This window comes from Setaria italica, chromosome VII, assembly GCF_000263155.2.
Source record: "Setaria italica strain Yugu1 chromosome VII, Setaria_italica_v2.0, whole genome shotgun sequence".
Taxonomy (NCBI): domain Eukaryota; kingdom Viridiplantae; phylum Streptophyta; class Magnoliopsida; order Poales; family Poaceae; genus Setaria; species Setaria italica.
The window spans coordinates 2,528,166-2,552,072 of record NC_028456.1 but is presented as its reverse complement, the minus strand read 5'-3'; the positions used below and the strand labels follow the sequence as shown (position 1 = coordinate 2,552,072).

The window sequence follows — 23,907 nt, the reverse complement described above, 5'->3', positions numbered from 1 at the left end:
TTCATGGAATCCATTAAGAGTAGATACTCTGACGATGAACAAATACTATGCCATGTCTTGGCTGCATGAATCAGTCTAGATGTATTGTAGATGACGTGAACTTGCACTTACTTTATACTGGGATGGCAAGCACCTACACTAGGTGGATCCATCATGGAGAAACATTTGAGGATAGGGTTTTGTGACATCTCAAGTAATTAAGAGCCAAATCAAGAGAAATTAAGAAATAAATCAAAGAAAATTCAAGATGGTTAAGTGTTAAACCCCTTGTAGTGATGCACTTGGGAAGCAAACTAAAAAAACAAATTTTACATAAGAGCTCAAATTTTGGCCAATACAAAAGTGATAGATCTTTTCAAATTGAGCAACTTTCAAAATTTGCACTTTTCTTGAACATGAGTGGAAGGTGTTCAAAAGCTGAGTTCAAGTTTGGTCGAAAATCAAATCATTTTCAAAACCAGATTTGGCCGGCGTTCCACCAAGTTTCTCCCAAGTTTATATCCAAATCCATCGAGTTTTTAATATGTCGGATTTTATAAAAGTTATAGCCTATACTTTGAACTCCAACTTTTATTTTTCGAAAGTCAAACATGTAGTTCAAAATTTGTGAGAAAGTTCGCGTTGAAGATGACACCGTCGCACGCCATGCATCATGAGCATCATTTGTGCATTATTGAGCATCATGAGCATCTTTTGTGCATTATTGAGCATCATGAGCATCATTTGTGCCTAATTGAGCATCTTGGCCATGCATTGTTTAAGTTCACATAATTGTTGTTTATTGTTGAAATTCAAACTTGTGAAGCAACTTCGATTTCTGTTGTGCAACTATGCCTCCTGTTATTTTATTTAAATACTAGATGCAATTTGATAATTTTACTATATTTTTAATTAATTTCAGTGATGTTTCCTTGTGTTAAAAATTCATTTAAATTTCAGTTTTGGCTGTTTTCTTTTGTCAATCGTGTGAAAACCTGAGCAGCTCTTGAGGTGATTCTTCTGGCATTGTGTTCTTTGTGTTTTTATCTTTCAAATGAGTATTTTTGGGAGATTTTTCGATTCCTGTAGCTGGTTCGTTTGAGTGGGGAAAGTTTAACGGTTTAAAAATTTGCTGGGCCTACATGTGAGTGCCTCTTCCTCCTCTCCCGCGGTGCTCGCACGCCCGCCCATTGGCCAGTGCTGGTAGCGCCTGCCACGCTGCCATGGCTGGATTGGCCACTGTGGCTAGCGCCACTCGAAATCCTGACCCCGCCCTCGCTGTCCCTTGCCTTTATAAGTCGCTCCGGTGCTTCCTCCGAACCCTACTGCCTCCCCCACCATTGTCATGCCTGACCAAGTTCCGGTCGCTGATGCCCTACGTCCAACCCTGGCCACCTCTGCTCAATCCACTGCCACCACCTCCTCCACTCGTCTAGCCACCCCATCGCCCCAACACCGCTGCTCGTCATTCATTCTACGGCCAGGCATCAGGGGCTTTCTGTCCGCCACTACCTTTGAGCTCCCCTCCGATGCCGGCCCGATTCGCTACCATTGGTGAGTCTCAGCTCAATTCCTCGCAACCACAACACCCCCTCGAGCTCCCGCATCCTTATTGCCCCCTCACCTTCCTTCCTCCCCCATCGTACAGGGCGCTCGCCGACGAGCTCAGTCCGCCGCCTGCCGCCCCCCTGGCGCCCCTACTACGCCACCCCTTCCTCATAATCGACCCTTGTTGGTGAGCTCCACGGCCTTGGGGCGCGGCCCCGCCGCTCTCCCCACCACCTCCGTGCCATCTCCCCCGTCGTCACTGGCCAAGGCCATGACCATGCCGTGCGCCGTGCTCGTGCCTGTGTCTCTATGTGTGCGTGAGGGTGTGTTGAGGGAAGAAAGAGAAGGAGAGGGGATTACGGGGAAAATTTCAAGGACACAAGTGCAAGATGCTAATAGATCTAAGGGCTTAGGTGCAAAATAACCTTGGTTTTGTTTTATTTCCTAGATTTAAATAGCTGCAAACTTGGAAAATGTATAGAAATGTGTAGAAAAATGCTAAAAATGTGAATCTTATTTTGTTGAGTCCCTGATGATATCTAGTTTATTTCAAAAAAATTTAAGTGCATGTTCCTATTCTGTATCGGGTGATATGATTTATTTTTCTCTAAGAGTTGTTAAATGCTTTATACATCATGTGGAGGTCCAAAAATTGTGAAACCAATTTTGTTAGCTTCCATATATCATGTGTTTTCGAGATCTGCAACTTGTGTTAGTGGAATTTATGGTTTTCATCCTATTTTAAATACAATGCTTGTTTGCTATCTTAATTTTTTATTTGCATGATAATTAGTGGAAAATTTATAAAATATTGAAACCACTTCTATTAGCCTTTGTTTTCCACATAGAATTCAGGAAAAATGATGTTGATGCTTTTCTGGTTAATTTACAAGCCTTTTTGGATTTAATGTGCTTATTGGTAGTTTATTTGTTTATTTTATATCTCCACATTAAAAATTGATTTTGATGTGAATCCAATCCTCATGATTTTGTATTGTTGTCCTCTGTCAGTGCAATTTATTTCATAATTGTTTCTCAATAGATGATTTTAATCTTGCAATTTCGTGCTTGCTTGGCTTATCGTGCAAAATAGGTTCTCTCGTTGTTCTTGTATGATTTTGTGTTGTTTTTTTGCTAGATTGTTCTGTTAACAATTGATTTTCTTACTGTTTCTTTTATTTTCCATGCATTTCATGAGCATTTGCACTCATAGCATCATTTCTAATGTATGCACACATTTAATTCTTTTAGAGAGCGATTTGCCGGAGAACGTGACCCTTGAGCCCGAAGCCGAGGTCAGCGTAGTGGTCAAGTTTGAGCCTGAAGAGAACTAAGGCAAGCAGTTAAGCATGTTTGTCTCCTACTTTTTGTAATGAAATTGTTACTATGTATCGCTATGGGTTGGATGAGGTTTATCTTACTGCATTATTAGAACCTATGTTTTTGTTATTATGGCCTCCCTTGCTTTGTTATCATATACCTTGTCGCGCGAGTAGTATGGGTCATAATAACTTAATCTTGCAATTGCTTAGCTACGCTTAGTCATAGAATGATCACTTGGTAAGGGAAATGGTTATAGGTTAATCAACACCATTTCTAATGAGGTTCTTTAATGTTGTTGAACAAATAAACATCATGGTTAATTTTGAATACGAGATTTGAGCTGTGTGTAGGGTCACGAGAATGGAGTCTCGGTGACATAGGCCGCTTGAGTCGATTAAGGACCCAATTATGATTTAAGTTTTGGTTTCAGGGTTCTTAGTGCAAAACACAGGGATATCGTTGTAAACCTTGAAAAGTCTAAGGGTCGTTCTATAAAAGAGAAGTTCAAGTTTGAACAAAATGCATAGGAATAGCTAAAACTTTGGAAATCCATATAAAATCATACAAAATTGATAAAAATGCTAAATAAATTTTTTTAGATTCCTGATGCTCATCTCTGACTAGTAAAAATACTTATCCTTGCAAATATGTGTTTTTGGTTGCTTAACAAAATGCATGTTATTTAATCTCCTTATTGTGGAATAAATAGATCCCATGCTTATAAAATCCTAATAAAATTCACAGTAGCATACGTTAGTGTTGAAAACCCTTTTGTAAGATTTGTAGCACTAAATTGATGATAGAACTCTAGTTATAAATCATTCTTCATATATGCAATGTAACCATGTTTATTTTTTAGTAAATTTTGTAGTTGTCAAATCCATCATTAAATTTTACAGCAGATTTCTTATGTAGGGGGAAAGCTCCTGTAAATCATTCATGTTCAAATACTAGCAGATGCTTGCTGAACATTCATTCATGCTAAAAAGCTAGTTTATTTAGTAAAAATAATTGTTACTAGGATTTGTAGGCTCACAAATGATTATTTATGCTCTTCGTCAGTAGCATGATGATCCCTTAAAAGTTGGCTAAATAGTATCAAAACACCACCACCTAGACAAGTTTTTTTTGAAGAAAAGAAATGATTATAGACTTGTCTAGGTGAATGTGGCTAAAAGGAAAGAAATGATTATAAACTTGTCTAGGTGAATGAGGCCAACATACACCCCTTACTTTATGGTTAACGAAATAAAACCTACATCCTAAAAGATTATAAACAAAATCTTATGCATATGCATCTCGAGTAGAAGCTAACCTCGCCGACGGAACGTACGAGCTCATCCCGGACGCTGAAGAAGGATATCCTCCTACTGAGCTGAACTTGATCGAGGCAAACCAAGCCCCGAACCAAAGTTCGGAAGAGCCCAATGCTGATTTAGGACAGGAAGGCAAGCCCTATGCTTGTTACTTATGTTTGTGCATTAAGTTCATAGGAGTTGTATTGAAATGCTAGTTGCATGCTTCCTAGTACCCCTGTTTGGAATACTAGCATATTAGGTCGCTTGGTTGCCATGCTAAATAGGGACACAGTAAAAGTCGAGTGATTTCCTATCACTCGCGAGCTATAGGAGTTGCATGTTTACTTATGTTGGAATCATAAGGATGACAGGCGGGACTGGGTGCGATGTTCTTGGATTGGTTGATGCCCCGTCTGTATAGAGAAAAATTGGTAAGGTCGAACCGTGTCAGTGTTCGTGGTCAAGTGTTTAAACGTACTAAACACACATTGAGAGTATGGGGAATCAGTAAGCCTAGTACCTGATTGAACCGGCATGGACCTTTTCCTCGCTCTCTTTGGAACAGGGTTCCCTTGGTGCATCATGTGGGTACAAGTGCAGCCACGGCACGGCATCATTCTAGGGACCGGTGGGGCCTTGTATCCAAGGGAAGTAGGCTCTGAACAAGTGCTAGGGATTGATGGGAACCGTTGATAATATGTGAACCCGTCGTGGTGCGCATATGTCGTGTGTTTATGTCCACCTTGCAAGGTTAAGAAATTCGATTCAAATCATCTACTTCTCACATTTTGGGACTACTTGATCACTATGCTGCATTGAGTAAGAAGATGAACAATGATGATGCTTAATATTGATGCTTGATTAAAATGCTTGTTCTACCATGCTTGCATAGAATAGGTGCTTATCTAGAATGGTTAATCAACTAAAACTTGATGCTAGAACTTGAAAGCAAGGATCCACTTTAGAAGCTTTTGGCAAAAACAAACCCCTCAGCTAAAAAGTCTTGCATGTCTAGGAGTTGGTGGATTAGATACCACCTAACGGGTAAGTCTTGTGGAGTATTAGTGTACTCAACCTTGCTTGGGGCTATGTTTTCATGTAATGATGTTGATGATGTGGTTGCTAGTGTGACTTGGTCGTACCAGCTCCCTCCGGGATGGATGGTTGAGTGGGACCCATCCTCGGTGGGCGAGGACCATGGTGAGTGATGTCATGGACGGCTTCACCATGATATCATGTATTGATGTTAGTTTATCGTTTCTTTCCGCTGCCTTCGAACTCTGAACTACTTATGTTTTGTGGGACCCCTGTAATGTTTATACTTGGCTTGTTGTAATCTCTGGGCTCATCTTCGTACGAGTATTGTATGCTTGTTTTGATCAGAAATACGTGGTTATATCGGGTGAAACCCGACAGATTGCCATCTTGATTCGATTTAAGTGTCTGATCGCATTTGAGGTGAGGTTTAGCACACTTAAGTCGGATTAATTTGGGTGGTTCTGCCACAGGTTCAGGATAATGCAAATCTGCAGGATAATGGGGTTTAGGAAAATGCAATTCTGCAGGATGATGGGGTTGAGGAAATTGCAATTATGCCAGATGAGGGGGTTGTGGATAATGTAGTTCTGCAGGATAATGGTGATCAAGAAATGGTTCAGGAAAAAGAACACATATCGGGTATGGAGGAGGATGAAGGAACTGAAGATGGACTTCCTGAAATGATAGCCGACATGTGCCACGCTAAAGAGTTGGAGTTGGAGGGAAAATGTTAGAATTTATAAAGGAACATATGAACTGTAAGGTGTCACTAGGATCTAAATATACACAATTTACATTTGTTGTGAAGTTACTTCATATCAAGTCTTTCTATCGGATTAGCAATGTCGCATTCAATGCAATTCTGAAGGTGGTATCCCTTGCTTTCCCAGGAGCATGTGTTCCGACATAATACGAGGATGCAATGAAATACATATATGCCATGGGGCTCGGCTATGAATCTATCCATGTTTGCAAGAATAATTGTGTATTGTTTCACAAGGATCTAGCAGAACATGATGTGTGCCCATTGTGCTGTGAAGCGGATTCAAGATGGAAAGATGCAGACAACAAGAAGCATGTTCCTCAGAAGGTATTGATGCATTTTCCACTGGTTTCAAGGCTGAAGAGGATGTTTCTTTCATAAAAAACTGCAAAGGATGCACAATGGCACATGTTTAAGCGACAACCGGTGGACAATGAGCTAAGCCATCCAGCTGATGTTGAGGCATGGAAAGACTTTGATAAAAATTGGCTAGAATTTGCAAAAGATTCTATGAACATTAGACTTGACCTTGCAACTGATGGTTTCAATCCATTTGGCAACATGACCAACTCATATTGTATGTGGCCAGTATTTGTTGTGCCGTATAACATGCCACCATGGGTATGCATGGAAGAATCAAACTTCATGATGGCATTATTGATCCCTGGGCCGAGTTCTCCATAAAAGGATTTTGATGTATACTTGCAACCTCTCATAGATGAGCTATTGGACCTTTGGAATGGTGTTGATGCATACAATGCTTGTATTCAACAATCCTTTAAACTGCATGCTGTGGTTATTTGGTGCATACATGATTATCCAGCACTGAGCACATTGGTGGGGCGAGTCACGAAAGGTTATTATGCCTGTGTGAGTTGTGACAAGGATCCTTGCTCAAGGAGATTGAAGAACAAGATATGTTATATTGGCCATCATCGTTTCCTTCCAATTGACCATCCATGTAGAAGAAAGAAAGCAGAGTTTGATGGTAGTACTAAAAACCGAGAGAGGCCGGAGCAATTTACTACTGAGGAGCTTCAGTAGCAACTGGATAAGGTTAAAGACGTCAGACCAGGAAAGCCTCCTCAAGGTCAGAAAAGGAAGCAGAAACCCGAACAGTGTTGGAGCCAAAGGGTTTGTTTGTTTGACTTATCATACTAGACAACTCTGAAGCTGCCACAAAATCTTGATGTCATGCACATTGAGAAAAACATATGCGAAAACCTTATTGGAACATTGCTTAAAATTGGTGGGAAGACAAAGGACACGATCAATGCTAGGGTTGATTTGGAAGAGATGGGCATTAGACCACATCTACACATGCTGAATACTACAGAAGGAGACTCATGCAAAATGCTAGAAGCTCCATATACAATGGGAAAAAGAAACAGAAGGTGTTCTGTGATTTTATATGTCAAGTGAAGTTCCCACATGGATATGCTTCTAACTTACCAAGATGTATTGCTGCTGATGGATGCAAACTCCAAAGACTAAAAAGTCATGATTGTGATATCCTACTCTGAAGGATTTTGGATGCTTCCCTTCGAGGTTTAATGGATAAGGAGACATACTCAGTTGTTTTGGAATTAGGAAACTTCTTTCGGCAACTATGGAGCAAAACTCTGAAGTTGGATGTTTTGGAGAAACTGAAAACAGATATCCCAATAATTTTGTGCAAGCTTGAGAAATTTTTCCCTCCTGCCTTGTTTGATGTTATGGTGCACTTGGCTATCCATTTGCCTGAGGAAACAATCCTAAGAGGCCCAATACAATATGGATGGATGTATCCCGTCGAAAGAAGGCTATGCACATTGAAGCGTTCTGTGAGAAACATGGCTAGGCCTGAAGGATCCATTACAGAAGCATATGTTGCTAATGAGGCATTGACATTTTGCTCAAGGTACTTTGCAGATGATGATGTTGGCACACGATTAAATCAAGAGGGCAGGAACAAAGAGATTGTTGATTTGTTACGAGAAGGTGATTTATCTTGTTTCTAGCACAATGTTGATGTAATTGGAGTAACGAAGACTTTGTTCCTTGATTCAGATTATGACAAGCTGGTTTGGTATGTGCTAAATAATTGCGAAGAGGTTGAGCCATATATCGGGTACGTAATCTGTCATGCAATGATTGTACTGCAATTATTTCGGTCTCATTTTCAGATGGATGTATTTTTGCAGATATACAGGGATCAATTAGAAGCGGAAGGTGTGTCAGACCAGGTTATTGACCGTAGAATTAAAAAAGAATTTGCCCGATCGTTTAAATTGCATGTAAGTTTTCTGCTTTTTCAGAACAAACTTATATTAGCTGGCGAGGACCTATATATAAAACTATGTGTCGGATTTATAAGCCCGGTAGTCCACAAGGGGGTTACTCAAGTGGTTGATTTGCAAGTGAGGGAAATTGCAAAACCAAGAACTCGAAGGTGATCGTGAGAACACAAAGGACACGAGGGTTTTCGACAGGTTTGGGCCTCCGGAGAGTAATTTCCTACGTCCTGTATGCTTGGTGGTTTGTATTGCCTGAAGGTTCGATATGGAATGCCCTCGGGGGGTGCCCTTGGCTGCTTTATATAGACTGATGATCTAAGGTTACAAATCGGTTTGAATCTAATCTACACGGCAGTTACATGGAAGGTAATCTGAGTCAGACTACAATACGTGTCCCACAATATCCGGGCCGATTTGAATTGTTTGGTTGCCTTAACGTATACTCCGAGTATCTTCATATCCTCAGCCCACACACCCTGGTCGAGCAGGCCCACTTGTCAGGTTCGGCTAGTATCTTGGTCAGTACGGACCCATGGGGTACCCATATCCCTCAAGCCCCCGAGCGATGTGTAGGCGAACGGGAACTTCAGGTCATCACAGCAAAGCTTGGAATGTAGTCGGCTAAAGCTGCGATGGCGTCATGGTGCGACGAGGTTGTAGTGCTCAAAAAAGAAGAAAATTTGAGCGAATGCAGAGCCAACGTGCAGAGCAAAGTCGAGTGCCGAGTTGGTGGATGTTGGGCATCCAGCAAGTCGAAGCAAAGGATATGGAGGGCATTGCAAGATGCACTCCATAGGAGTAGCCCCCAAGCATTAAAGTGATTAGTATAATCGGTCCAATGGTCAAAAAAGAGAAAGTTGATGTCAATGGTAGGTCCAAGTGCCTGAACACAAGGAAAGGTAGAGAAACAGGCGTGTCGACCAGAAGTAAGTGCCCAGCCCCCAAGGACGAGGACTAGCGGAGCCACGGAGGCACGCCGACCTAAAGTAGGTGCACAACCCCCGAGGACAAGGACTAGCGGAGCCACGGAGGCACGCCAACCTGAAACTGGCACCCAGCCCTCGAGCATGAGGACTAGCGGAGCGGCGGAGGCATGCCAACCTAAAACTAGTGCCCAGCCCCTAAGGACGAGGATAGGCAGAGCCACGGAGGCACGTCGACTTGAAGTAGGCACCCAACCCCCAAAGACGAGGACCGGCGGAGCCACGGAGGCAAGCCATTGAAAGTGCAATGGAAGACCCACAGATTTTGTCCCGCGCATGCCGCGTTAACGGAAAACCCGCAGATTCCGCCCAGCCGCTGCGCCGCAATAATAGGAGGCGCCGTCACGCCCCTCAAAAGCGCAAGGGGTCACAGAGCTATTTCCTTTCTATCTATAACACTCGCAGCACCACCATCATAGTCCACTGAGCTCATCGCCGCTGCGCCCGTAAACCCTAGGCCGCACCGTCGCAAGTCCCAATCTGCTTGCACGCATTCTACCGTCGTCGCTCAAGCCGTCGTGCCACCGTATGCACATCAAAACTCTAGTGTCCATCACATCCAAATAGCTAGGCTTGGAGACTGAAGAAATGGTGGAAGCGAACATTTCGGATCCATCCGTGATCTGGATGAAATCCGTGATGACCTAGGAGCGCATCCAGCGCTCGTCGACCGAGGCCTCCTCGGGCCTCAGGCGCTGTTGGATTGGAAGCCCACCGTCGGCCAAGGTTTCCCGTCGGAGGACAAGACGAAGACGGTGGTCTTCACATCATTCTTCGAGAGCGGGTTCAGGATCCCATGCGGAGACTTCTTCTGGGGTCTTCTGCACTACTACAAGATCAAGCTGGTACATCTAAATCTCAACTCCATCTTGGGTATTGCTGTCTTTATCCACCTGTGTGAGGCATATCTGAGTATCCCCCCACATTTGAACCTTTGGAGATATCTGTACCACTTGAAAATCATTGTGACAAAGGGGAAACAACAGCGAGTCATCAAGGGTTGTGGTTTTTCTCTATGGCTGAAGAAAGTTCAGGAGTACTTCAACCTCGAGTTGAAGGATTCCAACAAGGGCTGGCACAAAGAGTGGTTCAGCATCGCCGATCAGCAGCCTTAGCTCCCACCGCGTATAGGATATGAGCTAGTGATCACCCCCAAGTGGTCGAACCAGCCGACCTCAAAGGAACAAGTCCAAGTGAAGGAATTGCTGGCGAAGATTGCTGATCTGAAGTAGCGTAGGCTGATAGCCGGGGCAGTCAGCATAAACTTTTGTCGGAGATTAACTCAGCCAATCAAGCACCTAGTGCGTCCAGCATATGAATACGCAAGGCTGGAGGACCCGACTTGGGAGGACTAGCAAAAGGTGCCCAAGGCTGAAATCGTCAACTGGGTGTCCAAGTTCTTTGGGGGCGTTATCAGGTACAAGAGCTACTCCAAAGCTTATTTGTTGAAGAGGCCACCATCCAATCCTGTAAGATTGTCAACAACATTGATTCTGCATACTATTTATGCTGTGAAATTGTTTCTAACTATGCTTGTTGATTGATCAGGATGATGAATTTGTATTCTTTTGCCTGCGCCACTTCCTAGAGGGGTCAAACTGCAGCGACCCAAGGTCCGCCCGATCGATGAGCCCAATGAGCTACCTGCCGACCTATAGTGGGAGTCTGACTCCTTGATTGGGTCGGACGTGGGCGTGGAAGAAGAGGTCAGCCAGGCCACAGGAACTGCGCCATTTGGGCGTCGAACACGGTAGGCTATGCAGAAGCAGCCTGCCTCCAAAGTGTAGAAGCCGAGCTTCACAAAGGGGAAGATGGCTGGCAAGAAGAAGGAGAAAGCTGCCCCAAGCACAGCCTCCATGGCCAAGTCGGCTAGCGAGGCGAAGGAAGAGTCTGACATGCCGAGTCGCCAAGAAAAAAAAGTCGGAGCTCCTTGAAACCACTTCAGCCAACACGGAACATGTCAAGGAGGCACTGAAGGCGCAGATCCACGAAGGATCCAGCGGGGATGCGTCGGCACCACCACAACCATTGCGCCCAAAATTCAGGGTGACAAAGAAGAGCACCATGTAAGTGCAATTTGCTTACGCTGTCTGTCTTGTAGTTATTGTTGGTGCCACCCGTTTTGTTTGAATTGCTTGTCACACTGGCAATGTAGGATCGCCGTGCAGGACGATGAGGCTGGAGCGCAACTAACTAGTTGCTCGGCCCAGACCGAGGGGATGAGCGGCCGAACTGTTGATCAGCCGACGCCTCTGGAGATCGGAGTAGACAAAGAAGGTCGCACCAGAGACACCGTTCCAACTCCAGTGCCACAACAAGGTGAAGCCAGATCCAGGGCTACGAACGTTGCTATGGTTGACCCTAGGGTTGAGCAGGTTGCTGATGAGGGGGCCAGAACTAAGCCTCAATAGGAGGAGCTACCCAGCGATGATCTACCGCCGGAGAAGTCCACCGGGGATGCTGATGCTAGCGTGCAAGGTGGGAATGACACTGATACCTTGAACTTTTTCGGGTCGAGCGTTGTTGGGGATGCAATGACAGACCAAAAAACTCTTGCCGAGCTACGATAGTCTTCCTCGAAGATTACCGAGTTTTTGAGTGTAAGTCTGCCAATCAACCTGAAGAACTTGTACCTGGAATCTCTGATACCTTGAACTTTTTCGGGTCGAGAGTTGTTGGGGATGCAACGACAGACCAAAAAACTCTTGCCGAGCTACGATAGTCTTCCTCGAAGATTACCGAGTTTTTGAGTGTAAGTCTGCCAATCAACCTGAAGAACTTGTACCTGGAATCTGTTTTCCTTGCTGAGCTCTGAATGTTAGGATGTATGCAAGGTCTAGCTGAGCATACACAGAGGAGGGCGGACGTGGTCCATCAGGCCGAGCACTACCGCCTAAAGGCGGAGCAGCTCGAGGCTAACCTCAAGAAGGCCAAAGAGGATGCCGCCAAGCATGCCGACCAACTCCTATAGAAGGATCTGGACCATGCCATGGAGAAGGAAGTGCTTACCATGCATTTGAAAGGTGCGTTGTGCTGACCTGTTGAATCAATTTTGTTCTTGAAGTCTTGGTGCTAACATAAACTTGGTTGAATGAGCAGATGCCACGGTGAAAGAGCAAAGGCTCAAGTGGCACCTCACGAAGTGCGAGGACTCGAATGTACGCCTTCAGCAAGAGCATGATACGACGGTCCATCGTGAGTATGTAGTATCGCAGAAGCTGACCTATGAAGCCAACCGAGCGCTGCTTAGAGGCTACTGTACATAATCTTCAGCATGACCAACGTGTGATTGTAGGGCTGGAAGTGGAGCTGGAGGATCTGTGCAAGGCGGTCGGCTACATGATGGACATGGTCCAGCCAGAGGCTGACCCAACCGCACCAATGCCACTGCTGGATCGCCTCAAGGCCTCACCGGGTCGGCTAAAGGTGTTGTTGAAGAACACCGCGATGGAGTGCGTGAAGAACGTCTTCGCACTACTGGCAACACACTTCCCGGGGCTTCCCTTGGAGCGTGTGGCGATAGGAATCGCAGCGGACTTCAATGCGGACTTGCTTCCCGAGCTGGCGGACCAATACCAAGATGAGTAGAGAACATTATTAAGATTTGGATATGTAAAAGTAAACTTTGAGGTGTATCAATCTGTGTGATGGAACATTCGATGTAATGAACTTAATCGTAAGCAGAGAAAAAGAGGCTCCATCCCTCCTTTGGTGTATACGATAGGACAACATGTAGGTGAGGCCTGTAGCCGCTAAGCGCCTAGCCTTGCCTGACCAGCGTCCTGCTGAGAGCGGATCTCGAGCTTGTAGGAAGGGTGAACGCAATGTTGTCTAGGTTTCGCGAGCTAGGACGCTGACCACACGAGTTAGTTGTATAGCCTCAAGAGGGGGAGGAGAAGGATGCGTGACCTAGAGTTCAGCACCTTGGGGAAGCCCCGGAGCTTTGACAGCAAGTGGGCTGTTGAACAGGTCGAACAGACTTCGAGCGTCAGGAACAGCTCAGGCAAAAGAATAATAAGGTAGTAGGTACGCAAAGAACCTCGAAGATTTTATTTATTCAATAATAAAGGGAAAACAGAGTACATAGTTTTTTAAATCTAAGGGTAGAAGCATCATAGATGCTCGATATTCCATGGATTGGGGACGCCTGAGCCGTCAACCCATTGGAGTTGATAGGTGCCTGGCTGGATGACTTCTTTGATGATGAAGGGGGCCTCCGAGGGGGTGGCTAGCTTGTGCATGTCCTTGGTGGACTAGATCCGACGAAGCACCAAGTCGCCTACGTTGAAGGAGCATTCCCTTACATTTTGATCATGGTAGCGCTGCATCTGCTGCTCATGGCATGCATGCTGGATGAGGGCCACCACGCAATGCTCTTCAAGGCTGTCGATGTCGACTCACCAACTCTTTTTTGCATCGCTTTGTTCATAGTATTGGATCCGTGGGGCACCAAAGGCCACGTTGGATGGCAGAATGGCCTCTAAGCTGTACACTATAAAGAAAGAGGTGTAGCCGGTAGCCTGGCTCTTCTATGTTCATAGGCCCCAGATGACATGGGGTAGCTCTCGTAGCCACTTGGTGGCGTACTTAGCCGCGTTGTCGAAGATGCATGATTTGAGGGATTGGAGGACCATCCTGTCGCACGATCGACCTGACCGTTGCAATGTGGGTGCGCTACCGAGTAGTAGTACACATCGATGAGGTTGTCTGGGCAGAAGTCCCAGAACTCAGAGGCTGTGAACTGCTTGCCAAGGTCAGTGATGATCCTATTTGGCACTTCGAAGCGATGTGTAATTTTCTCCATGAACTGAGCGGCTTTAGCCGACTCAACGCTGGTGACACCCTTGACCTCAATCCACTTGGTGAATTTGTCAACTGCCACGAACATGTGCGTGTAGCCACCTGGAGCGATCTTTGAAGGGTCCGACCATGTCCAGCCCCCAGCATGCGAAGGGCCAGGATGGTGTGATGGTGCGAAGGGCCTAAGGCGGTAGATGTTGCTGCAGTTCATCAGGGTGCCTGTGGATGCAGCTTTCCTGTAGAGCTCCATGCAGATGATGACGTAGTTTGCACTGCATTGAGCTAATTTTTCATGCTCTATTTTGTCCGCTGGCAAGATCTAGTTAGCGATCAAGACTATAAATGGGGCGCGCCAGTCTTCTTTTGCCTCAATCATTATGACGTCAATGGTGGCTGGGTCGGCCGGAGCCTGAGCTCCATCGTCGCTGACCTAGTCGGGATCCAAAACCTTGATGGATGGTTTCCAGAGATCTTGTACAAAAATGTCAGCCGGAACCTGTGCATGCTTGGAGCTGAGCTTGGATAGGACATCGGCGGTGACGTTGGGGTCCCTGGGACTTGGTGAAACTCAATACGATCAAAGTGGGCCGCAAGTTTGTGGATTTTTGCATAGTAAGCGTCCATGGACTCCTTGGTCCATTCCCAGTTCTTGTTGACTTGCTCGATGACGACCTTGAAGTTGCTGTACGCAAGGATGCGCTTGATTCCAAGGGACATAGTGATGCAGAGGCCGTGGATGAGAGCTTCGTACTCAGCGCCGTTGTTGGTGGCCTTATAGTGGATCTGGAGCATATACTTGAGCTGCTCACCTTTGGGGCATATGAAGAGGACCCCCGCACCGGCTCCTTCAAGGTTGAGGGCGCACTCGAAGTACATAGTCCAGTGTTCTGGCCTCTCCAGGGAGAGCGGCTTCTGGATCTCCATCCACAAGGCCACAAAGTCAACCAAGATCTGTGACTTGATCGTATGACGCGGGCTGAAATCGAGGTCGAACTCGCCGAGCTCCACGGACCACTTGATAACTCGACCATTGACATCCTTGTTGTGGAGGATTTCATCGATGGGGTATGACAATACCACGTGGATTTTGTGGGCCTGGAAGTAGTGGTGCAGCTTTCTTGATGAGATCAGAAATGCGTAGAGCAACTTTTGAACCTAAGTGTAGCGGATCTTGGAGTCGCTGAGGACCTCGCTAACGTAGTACACCGGTCGTTGCACCATGTGTGCATGGCCGGGCTCTTGGCGTTCCACAACTAACAAGGTGCTGACAACGTGCGTCATTGCAGAGATGTAGAGGTACAACATTTCTTGGTTGGTTGGGGCCGTCATGACTGTGGGGGGGGGAGGGGTAAGGAAAGCTTTAAGCTCCTCGAGTGCCTTGCTGGCCTCGTCATCCCACTCGAACTTGTCCTTCTTTTTAAGCAGCTTAAAGAAGGGCAGGCTTTTTTCTCCAAGTTTGTTGATGAAGCGGCTGAGAGCCGCCATCATGCCAGTAAGCTTCATGATGTCCTTCTTGTTAGATGGTTTTGCCATGTTTTTTATTGCATCCACCTTGACGAGGTTGGCCTCGATGCCGCGCTGGCTGACCATGAAGCCCAGGAGCTTTCCAGACGGGACACCGAAGACACACTTGTCCGGGTTGAGTTTCCAGTGGTAAGCCTGGAGGCTGTTGAAGGTCTCTACGAGGTCGGCTATGAAGCTTTCCTCATCCTTGGTTTTGACAACCACATTGTCGACGTAGGCCTCGATGTTCCTATGCAAGTGTATCGCGAGGCAACCCTGGATTACCTTCTAGTAGGTGGCACCGGCATATTTCAACCTGAAGGTCATGGTGTTGTAGCAATAGATGCTGAAGGTCGTTATGAACACCGTCTTGTCTTAGTCGGCTGGATCAACGGCAATCTAGTGATAGCCCAAGTAGCAGTCGAGGAAGCAGAGCAGGATGCTCCCAGCCATAGAGTCTATGACCTGGTCGATGCGTGGAAGAGGGAAGGGGTCCTTAGGGCAGTGCTTGTTGAAGTCAGTGTAACCGATACACATTCTCCATTCACCGATTTTCTTTTTTACAAGGACTGGATTTGCTAACCAGTCGGGATGCTTACATTCATGGATGAATGTGGCAGAACCACCCAAATTAACCTAGCTAAAGTGTGCCAAACATCACCTCAAATGCGAATAAACACTTTAATCGGATCAAAATGGTAGTCTGTCGGGTTTCACCCGATACAACCACGTATTTCTGATCGAAACAAGCATACAAAACTCGCATGAAGACGAGCCCAGAACTTACAACAATCAAAACAAAAAAATATTACAGAGGTCCCAAATTAATTTATTACAAACCAAGTTTCAAGCATAAAGGTGGCGGCGGGATTGCTTGGAGGGGAGGGCTCCACGAGCGGTGCTAATGGCGATGGCGAACCTTCGGTGCGGGGGTGAAGGGGTGGCGTTGGCGAGCATGGACGTTAGGCCTTTTATAGCAGCAAAGGAGAGCGATGGGGGGAGACGTCCAAGCGCTAGGTTCTCGCCCACTGGGCAGGCCGGTGGTGTCCTGGCAGTGGCGGCAGGAGGGGGCGCGTCGGGAGTGGCCACTTGTGGCGTGCGGTGCACCGGCGTGGCGTGGCACGCGGGCGGCGATTGGCCAGGCAAGATAAGGCGTGTCCAGGGGAGATAGCGTGCGCGCGCGGTTGGGCAAGGCTGTGCTCGTGCTGTCATGGCATGGCCGGCGATTGGGCGACGTGGCAGAGCTAAGGCAGTGGCACCGTGTGGCACCGGCGAGTTCGCCGTGCACAGTCACCCCGCTCTAGCGCACATGGCGGTCGCATGTGATGCGCGAAGGCACTGCCTTTGGTGCGATTTTTCTCCAAAATTTTGGACTGAGCACAAAAACTCCAAATTCAAAAGTTTGAGACCAAACTATGCTCCATCTTCTACAAATTCAAAAGTGCTAATCGGTGAAAAATTAGCTGGATTTTGAGATAAAGTTGTTGGAACTTTGGTGGAACGCCAGGCAAGGCTATTTTTTAATTTGATTTGAATTTGACCAAACTTTAACCCAATTTTTTGAACACCTTCCACTCAAAATCAGAAAAAGTTCTAATCATGAAAGTTGTTCAATCTGAAAAGATCTAAAACTTTAATATTGACCAAAATTTGAGTTCTTATATAAAAATCTATTTTTATTTCCTACCCAAGTGAGCACCAGTTTGGGGTGTTTTTAACACTTAGAATTTTTGAGGTGTTTTTGAATCTAAACACTTAGCAATTTGATTGTTTCTAATCTCTTCTTAATTTCTATTGATTTGTTCTTAATTACTAGGGATGTCACAATGAATCTGGTGGCTAAGAGCTTATTTAAGTCTACCCTAATGGCCTCCTTGCGATCTTGGGCGAAGCGGTGAAGTTTTTGCTTGACCGGCCATGCAGTCTTGCTCAAGTCTAAGGAGTGCTCAGCCAGCTCCCTCGGGACACCAAGCATATCGGATGGCTTCCATGAGAATATGTTCTAGTTTTCCCGAAGGAAACTGGCGAGCGCGAGTTCCTATTTCTCAGAGAGGTCGGCCCCTATAAGGGCCGTCTTGGTCGGGTCTTCAAGGCTGAGGCAGATCTTCTTAACCCTGGGGTCGGGCTGCAGCGCTATGGGCATCGACTCCATCTCTGGGATCGTGAGCTAGTCTTTGTCCATCTTCTGGGCCTCGCCCACCATGGTGGTCGCCTTGGCTGAGTACTCTAGGGCTTCCGCAAGCTGGACTACCTTAGTGTCGCACTTGTACGATGTCTCGATGTCGCCATAGACGGAGAGGACTCTGTCTGGAGTTCGTATCTTGAGGACGAGGTAGGTGTGGTGCGGGATTGCCATGAACCTTGCCAGCATGGGCTGACCAAGGATGGTATGGTAGGAAGTCTTGAAATTTGCCACGTCAAATGTTAGGTACTCCATGCGATAGTTGGCCTGCGTGCCAAAAGTGATTGGCAAAACAACTTGGCCAATCGAGTAGGACCCTTTGCCGGGGACGATGCCGTAGAAGGCTTCTTCACAGGGCTGGAGCCGCTCGAAGTTGAAGTCCATGCACTTCAAGGTCTCGATGAAGATGATGTTTAAGCTGCTGCCACCGTCGATTAGTACCTTGGGAAGGAGGGCTCGGTCTATGGTCGGGCAGACTACCAGCGTGTAGGACCCGGGATTTGGGATGTAGACCCAATGATCTTGCCTGGAGAAGGTTATTAATTGCTCTGATTAGTGCACCTCTCATTCACGCAGCTTCTGCCTTTGGTTGCTGCAGAAAGTGTTGGGGCCACCCACGATGATGTTAACCTGCCACTCCGGTTGCTGGAACTCCCCATTCTTGTTGGCATCGGGCCGGTGGGCATCTGTGTTTGGTAGCGGTCATTTTGTCCACTTTGATGTTGATCCTTTTTATAAAATTATTTTAAAATCTATAGATAGCAACTATTCTAAATACCACCATAGGCATCGTTATTCTTTATTTCTACATTGAGTCGTGGTCGAATCATAAGTAATACCATCCCACTAAGGATTGTGTGTCCCTGAAACCAAATTTGTTAAAATTAACATCATGCCAAATCAGTATTGAGCATTTTGTCCATAAACTCTCTCCAAAATGGCCATCCCAGCCACCAGACACTTACCATCATGTGCGCGAGCTCGAGTTCCAGCGCAGCGGCGTCTGCGATCGCGATGGCATCTTGTAGGCGGCCAGGCCCCATCCAGGCGTCTCGGTCTCGAGGTCCTTCTAGGGGATAGGATTGGGGGAAGCCTGGCCCTCCGCCGCCGCCGCCGCCGCCGCTGCCGCTGGCTAGTACGGAGTATTTTTTTTAACCCTTTCCAGATCTGTGGGGACGAAGATTGCAGGAAGACGGCCGAGAATGCCCAGGTCGCGGTGCTTATTGGGGACAAAGAGCTCGATCTATGCTGAAGCTCGCAGGCAAGGAGAGGCCCTAGTTTCGTGGTGCAAGCTTTGTTCCTATGGGGGCGATTATAGGTTCTTGTAGCTGTAGAACTGTGATGTTTCCACCTTCTAGGCATTGGTCTCCCATCGATTGCTCCATCATTTGGATCTCTTTCATTGGCTTAACTCGCCCGCTGTTTTGAGAGCGGACTTGGCACCTTATCTGTTAACTACATCTCCATGTTGCTATTTGATATACCAATTGTTGTTACTTTCATCGTGTGTATTTACTTTTCTTTAAGCAGCATAGAATCCAAGCCGTGTAGTTCACTTATGGTTGTAGGGATGTTCAGAACTTCCATCTTGATCATAATCTTGCTTAGGATGTTCAACCATAATCTCAATTCACTCAAGCCATGTTTCAATATGAGCTATTTGTGTTGTTCTGGGCCAAACTGGCTTGGCCGCTTTCCAAAATTGGCTTAGTTGGTTTTGGACAGAACAGCACAAAAAATTCTATCCCTTGCAAAATCTTGCTCCATATTGAATCTTTCTGTTCCTAGGAATTCTTACATCTGTTATACACTCTTGTTACTCAGGAAGGGGCTCAGATTTGATGGGAGGAAAAGAATTGGCCAAGAAAAGAAAGGCAGACAAAACGGCCATGGCTTCTTCTCAAGGTGGCTCAAGGAGAGCTACAGCAGGCAGCGAGCGCACACTAAGACCCCGCAGAAACAAAAGGGCAGCGAGCAAAGATGCTGATGAGATTGTGAATGAAGAGGAGAGGAATGAGTCAAGTGATGATCAAGAGAGTGATGAAAACTTCTATGTTTCTCATCGCGATGCTTATGCAGCAGAGGCAGACAGTAATGATGATGAGGAAGAAGAGGGAGTTGAGGATGAGGAGGAGAATTTGGATGAGGATGTGAGAGCACCTGCTGGTGTCATCATGACCAAGGCCCATGTTGTGACTATTGCACAGTACATTGATTGGAACACACTGGAGGAGTATAATGATCCTATTCTTAATGAAATTGTCAGTATGTGCAAGCAAAGGAAGATATATGATCTCATGGGGTATAAGCATGATTGGAACACTGAGATCATTGCACAGTTCTTTGCTACTCTCTACTTTGGTGATGCAGGATGTGACACGGTGATGTATTGGAGGACCGAGGGGCGCTTGTATAGTGTCGCATACACAAAATTTGCTGAGACCTTTGGCTATGGAAAGGCAGATGCTAGACGTCCCAAGATTCATAGGAAGAGTTCTATGCCCGCGAGTGAGTTGAAGTTCATGTATCCCAAGGATCACACCGGTGATTATGGCAAGGTTAAGGGTCTGTATTCCTACTATTCCACTCTTAACCGTATGTTTAGGTAGACCCTAACACCTAGAGATGATAACAATACAGACATATCTTTCTATGCTAAGGATTTGCTTGCTAGGATGGGGCCCGGTGGGGAAAGCTTTTGTGTTGCTGATTTTCTTTGGGAGGAGATCAAGGATATTTCTAAGAGTCCCATCAAGGCTTGTGGTTATGGTCCTTACATCATGGGACTCATTGAGAAGGTGGTTGGCAGGAGTTTTCCTACGGACATGATCAGCAGCATGATCAGCAGCCACATGCACCACAGCCCTCTCAGCGGGACGTGCACAGTAGACAGTCGAGTGGACCTTCTTCTCGCTCCCATGGAAAGCCTCCTCCTGTAAGGTGGCTTTTCAACCTTTTCATCGGCATGTGTAAGATTCAGCGTGACGTACATGTTGAGTTGAGGCAGCAGAGGATTGATAGCAAGAAGGGGAGAGATGCAACCAAGAAGATGCACGCTGCCATGAACCTCGTGACACCTCCTCCTATCTCTCCTGAGCATGTTGAGCCCGAGATACCTCCACTTGAGACCATGTTGATAGGGTTTCAGCAGGCCGGATACTATGAGCAGTTTGAGCACATCTTTGCTCCAGGGAGCAGCAGCCAGCAGGGCATGGATGCATGTGGATCTTCTTTGGCACCTATCCACCTCCTCCACCGCTAGAGGGTTCTTCAGGAGATGCCTATGTAGCATACTATGGCTTCGCTCTTTGGTCCTACTAGTGGTATGTCTCATGGCCTTTTCACTTCCTTTGACGCATGCACTTTGCTCTCCACAATATATGACGTCAATGCTTTCTTTGACTTGGATGAGAAGGATTGGGATGGGACGCATGGCAGTGACTGACAGCGATGGACACCATTCTCCTACTAGTGGAAGAAAATTCAAAACAAACATAAAATCGAAGTTGGTTATTAAGTAAGCTGAAAGATAAGGGACCACCACACATTAACTCACAGGAGATTAGTGAGAACTTAGTAGAACCTAGCAGGAAACATTTCTTCATTCTTAACTACCAGTTTGAACAGTTTATTTCACTCTAAGTTTACAGGTAACCTCATGCTGCTGGTATGATTATATAACAGGCATGCTCTGCGGAGTAAAATTATAACTTACATATGCATGGTATTGTTACACTTCCAGCTCCTAAATTACAATGTCCTAATTCTTGGTAGGCCGCATGAGTTGCGTCCTGTTGTAAATATGGACAAACAGTAAAGTTGATGAAGTTTAAGTGAGCACTATGTCAGTCATTGATGCTCATAAAAGGCCATCACACATAGATTTCAGGTACTATAAGGATATGCTAGAATATGCGGGCATCCGTAGAGGCTAGTTTGGTAGCTAATGTGCATAGACAGTATTGCATGTAATTGCAAGTTAATCTTCTACTCATCTACTGTTTTTACCCGCAAATTTTGCAATAATTCTTGGTGCATTGCATGTTGCTATAATGTTACTAGGCTTTATATTCCCTGGTAATATCACCATTATTAATGACTTTTATATTTGATACTAGTTTTTCCCTTTTGTTGGTGGCTCACGTACTGACGTACAGTTTCATCTTAGCCTACCCAGGTTGCCTGTGACTAAAATGCTTTGTTGTCTTCTCGTAAAAATGAACAGATAACATACTGATGGGAACTATGTATATTGCTCTTGTAGTATTGATCATTATCGCAGAACAATTTGTTAACTTACCACTGAACCACCTTTATTAACCACAACTCCACAAGCCCTTATTGCAGCTGAAGGTTTTTTTTTTTTGGGCAACAACAATTAAGAAGCTTTTCAGTGGCTTGTAACATCAGAAAGGAAACCATGGGCTTCTGGTAAAAGATGCACTGTTCGAGGCTTCGAGCGAGATACGTAATATGCAATGTCCTAATTCTTGGCAGGCTGCATGAGTTGCATCCTTCTGTAAATATGGACAAACAATAAAATTGATGGAATTTAGGTGAGCAACATGTGAGTTATATATATGCTCACAAAGGACCATCGCACACAAACTCAAGTACTAGACTAGAAACAAGGATATGGCATAACATGTGGGCTGAAGTGGATGAGTGGCTAGTTTGGTAGGCCATCTGCATAGAAACGCAAGCAGATATTCTACGGCCTTTTCCTATTCACCCTAATTCTTGGTGCCCCTGTGTGAAGTGCATGTTCCTGTAAATATATGGACTAATGAACACAAACAAATCGATTGAAACTCAGTGTAGTGTTCTCTTTGTTCCAATTTCTCGGCTCATAAAGGAACTGTCAAGTAGTTTGCTGGTTGTTTTCAAATTCGTAATTTTAATGCCTTGAGCTGATTCAGAATGATATAAGAGATCTATCATGAACATGTGGCAATCCCTTGCTCGATGTCTTTTTCTAGTCTTAACAAAGAGCTGTTGTGCATTTCTTTAATGGTCACATATACTCTTTGTGCCTTTGATTCTTTTTACTCATGTAGCCCTGGTAAAAGAGGTGCTTAAAGTGTATCCCATGTATAAGCACCGGTTTAACTGAAGCTATTTTGTGCTGAAAAATGTTGTCGCTGCATGCAGGGTTCCCCGTGTTGTTCCACAAGGCTGCAAGTTAATAAAGCTGCCGTGTCGCCCTTTGGCCCTTGCATGCTCCTCCCGTCTAGTTTCACGGTCCCAAGGCTGAAGACCCAACTCCTCCCTAATCTGAAACCACTGGCAGCTGTAGTTTGATATGATGACATGCGCAATTGTTTGTTCGAACACCCCTTGCTCTGGCAGTATTTAGGTGAGGCTATGCTTATCGTTTGCTGCTCACACTCATGACAGCAACTCCAAGCAGCGATGGATGAACGATTGACTATATTTTTAGCATATCTATTTGTTTTTACTGCCTCTTCGTGAGATCGCTTGCAACAAATTTAATTGTTAATGCTGTATTGCTGTGCCAATGAATGGTTTTATCTGTGTCATTTATGTAAAGCTTATCAGTTGCTGCTTGAATGCAAAGCGGTGCTGGATGGACGATTGCATTGTTTGTAACATAGTTCTTGTGAGTGTTTGCAACAGGTGTGTTGGTTCTGTGCCAATGAATGATTTCTATGTGTGTTGTTTGTTTATTATTAAGTCTCTGCTGTTAGAAGAGCCTAATTCAGATAGGTTGTTTTTGATTATTGGTATACGAATGGATGGATACTGAAGAGTGACTCTGAGTTCGTAGTGGTATGAATAGATTAGAAATTTCGAAATTGTTGCTTTCAGGCTTTCTTTCTCGTAACATATATGATTTTTCCCCGAAAATGTGTAACATGAATTGAAGCTCCAACTGCTGATTTGAGAGTTCCTGTGGTTTTGTTTCTAACTCTGTTTCTTTGTATCTTGAAAGATTGTGAAATTTATGTTCATCACGTAGTTAATTCATCAAATTTTATGTCCCAAGTTCCTTGTTGCGGCACAAGAAGCAGAAGGCTTTCATTTTGAATCCTTCTGGCCAAGGCTTGACGGATATCAACCAATCACTGTTTTTAATCCCTTCCTGCGGCTGCACATCAAATTACAACGCACGGCTAAGGCATTGCGTAATCAAGAATTGGCAATAACAAGCTGTTGTTGTGTGGGCTAAGCAGCTCATCTGGATACTGGACGT

The 23,907-nt window shown here is 45.5% G+C and overlaps 2 protein-coding genes across 5 annotated transcripts; one reads left to right on the top strand and one right to left on the bottom strand.

The window, feature by feature from the left end:
• Nucleotides 1–17,678: 17,678 nt before the first annotated feature.
• LOC101778603 lies at nt 17,679–18,736 on the bottom strand. Its single transcript, XM_004977661.1, has 3 exons — nt 18,659–18,736; nt 18,533–18,556; nt 17,679–17,960 (listed from the first exon to the last, which is right to left on the bottom strand). Exons 1-3 carry the CDS (start codon nt 18,734–18,736, stop codon nt 17,679–17,681), a joined length of 384 nt encoding a protein of 127 aa, XP_004977718.1.
• On the top strand, nt 18,632–23,381 carry LOC101756142. 4 transcript variants are annotated; one of them, XM_012847914.2, is made up of 3 exons: nt 18,632–18,954; nt 19,518–21,016; nt 22,845–23,381. In XM_012847914.2, the coding sequence occupies exons 1-2, from the start codon at nt 18,939–18,941 to the stop codon at nt 20,300–20,302; spliced, it is 801 nt and encodes a 266-aa protein (XP_012703368.1). In that variant the 5' UTR covers nt 18,632–18,938; the 3' UTR covers nt 20,303–21,016; nt 22,845–23,381. The 4 variants fall into 4 exon arrangements, with proteins under 4 accessions (XP_012703368.1, XP_022684172.1, XP_022684173.1 ...); XM_022828437.1 differs by lacking the exon at nt 22,845–23,381 and adding an exon at nt 22,041–22,153; XM_022828438.1 differs by lacking the exon at nt 22,845–23,381 and adding an exon at nt 22,029–22,153.
• The last annotated feature ends 526 nt before the right edge of the window (nt 23,382–23,907 follow it).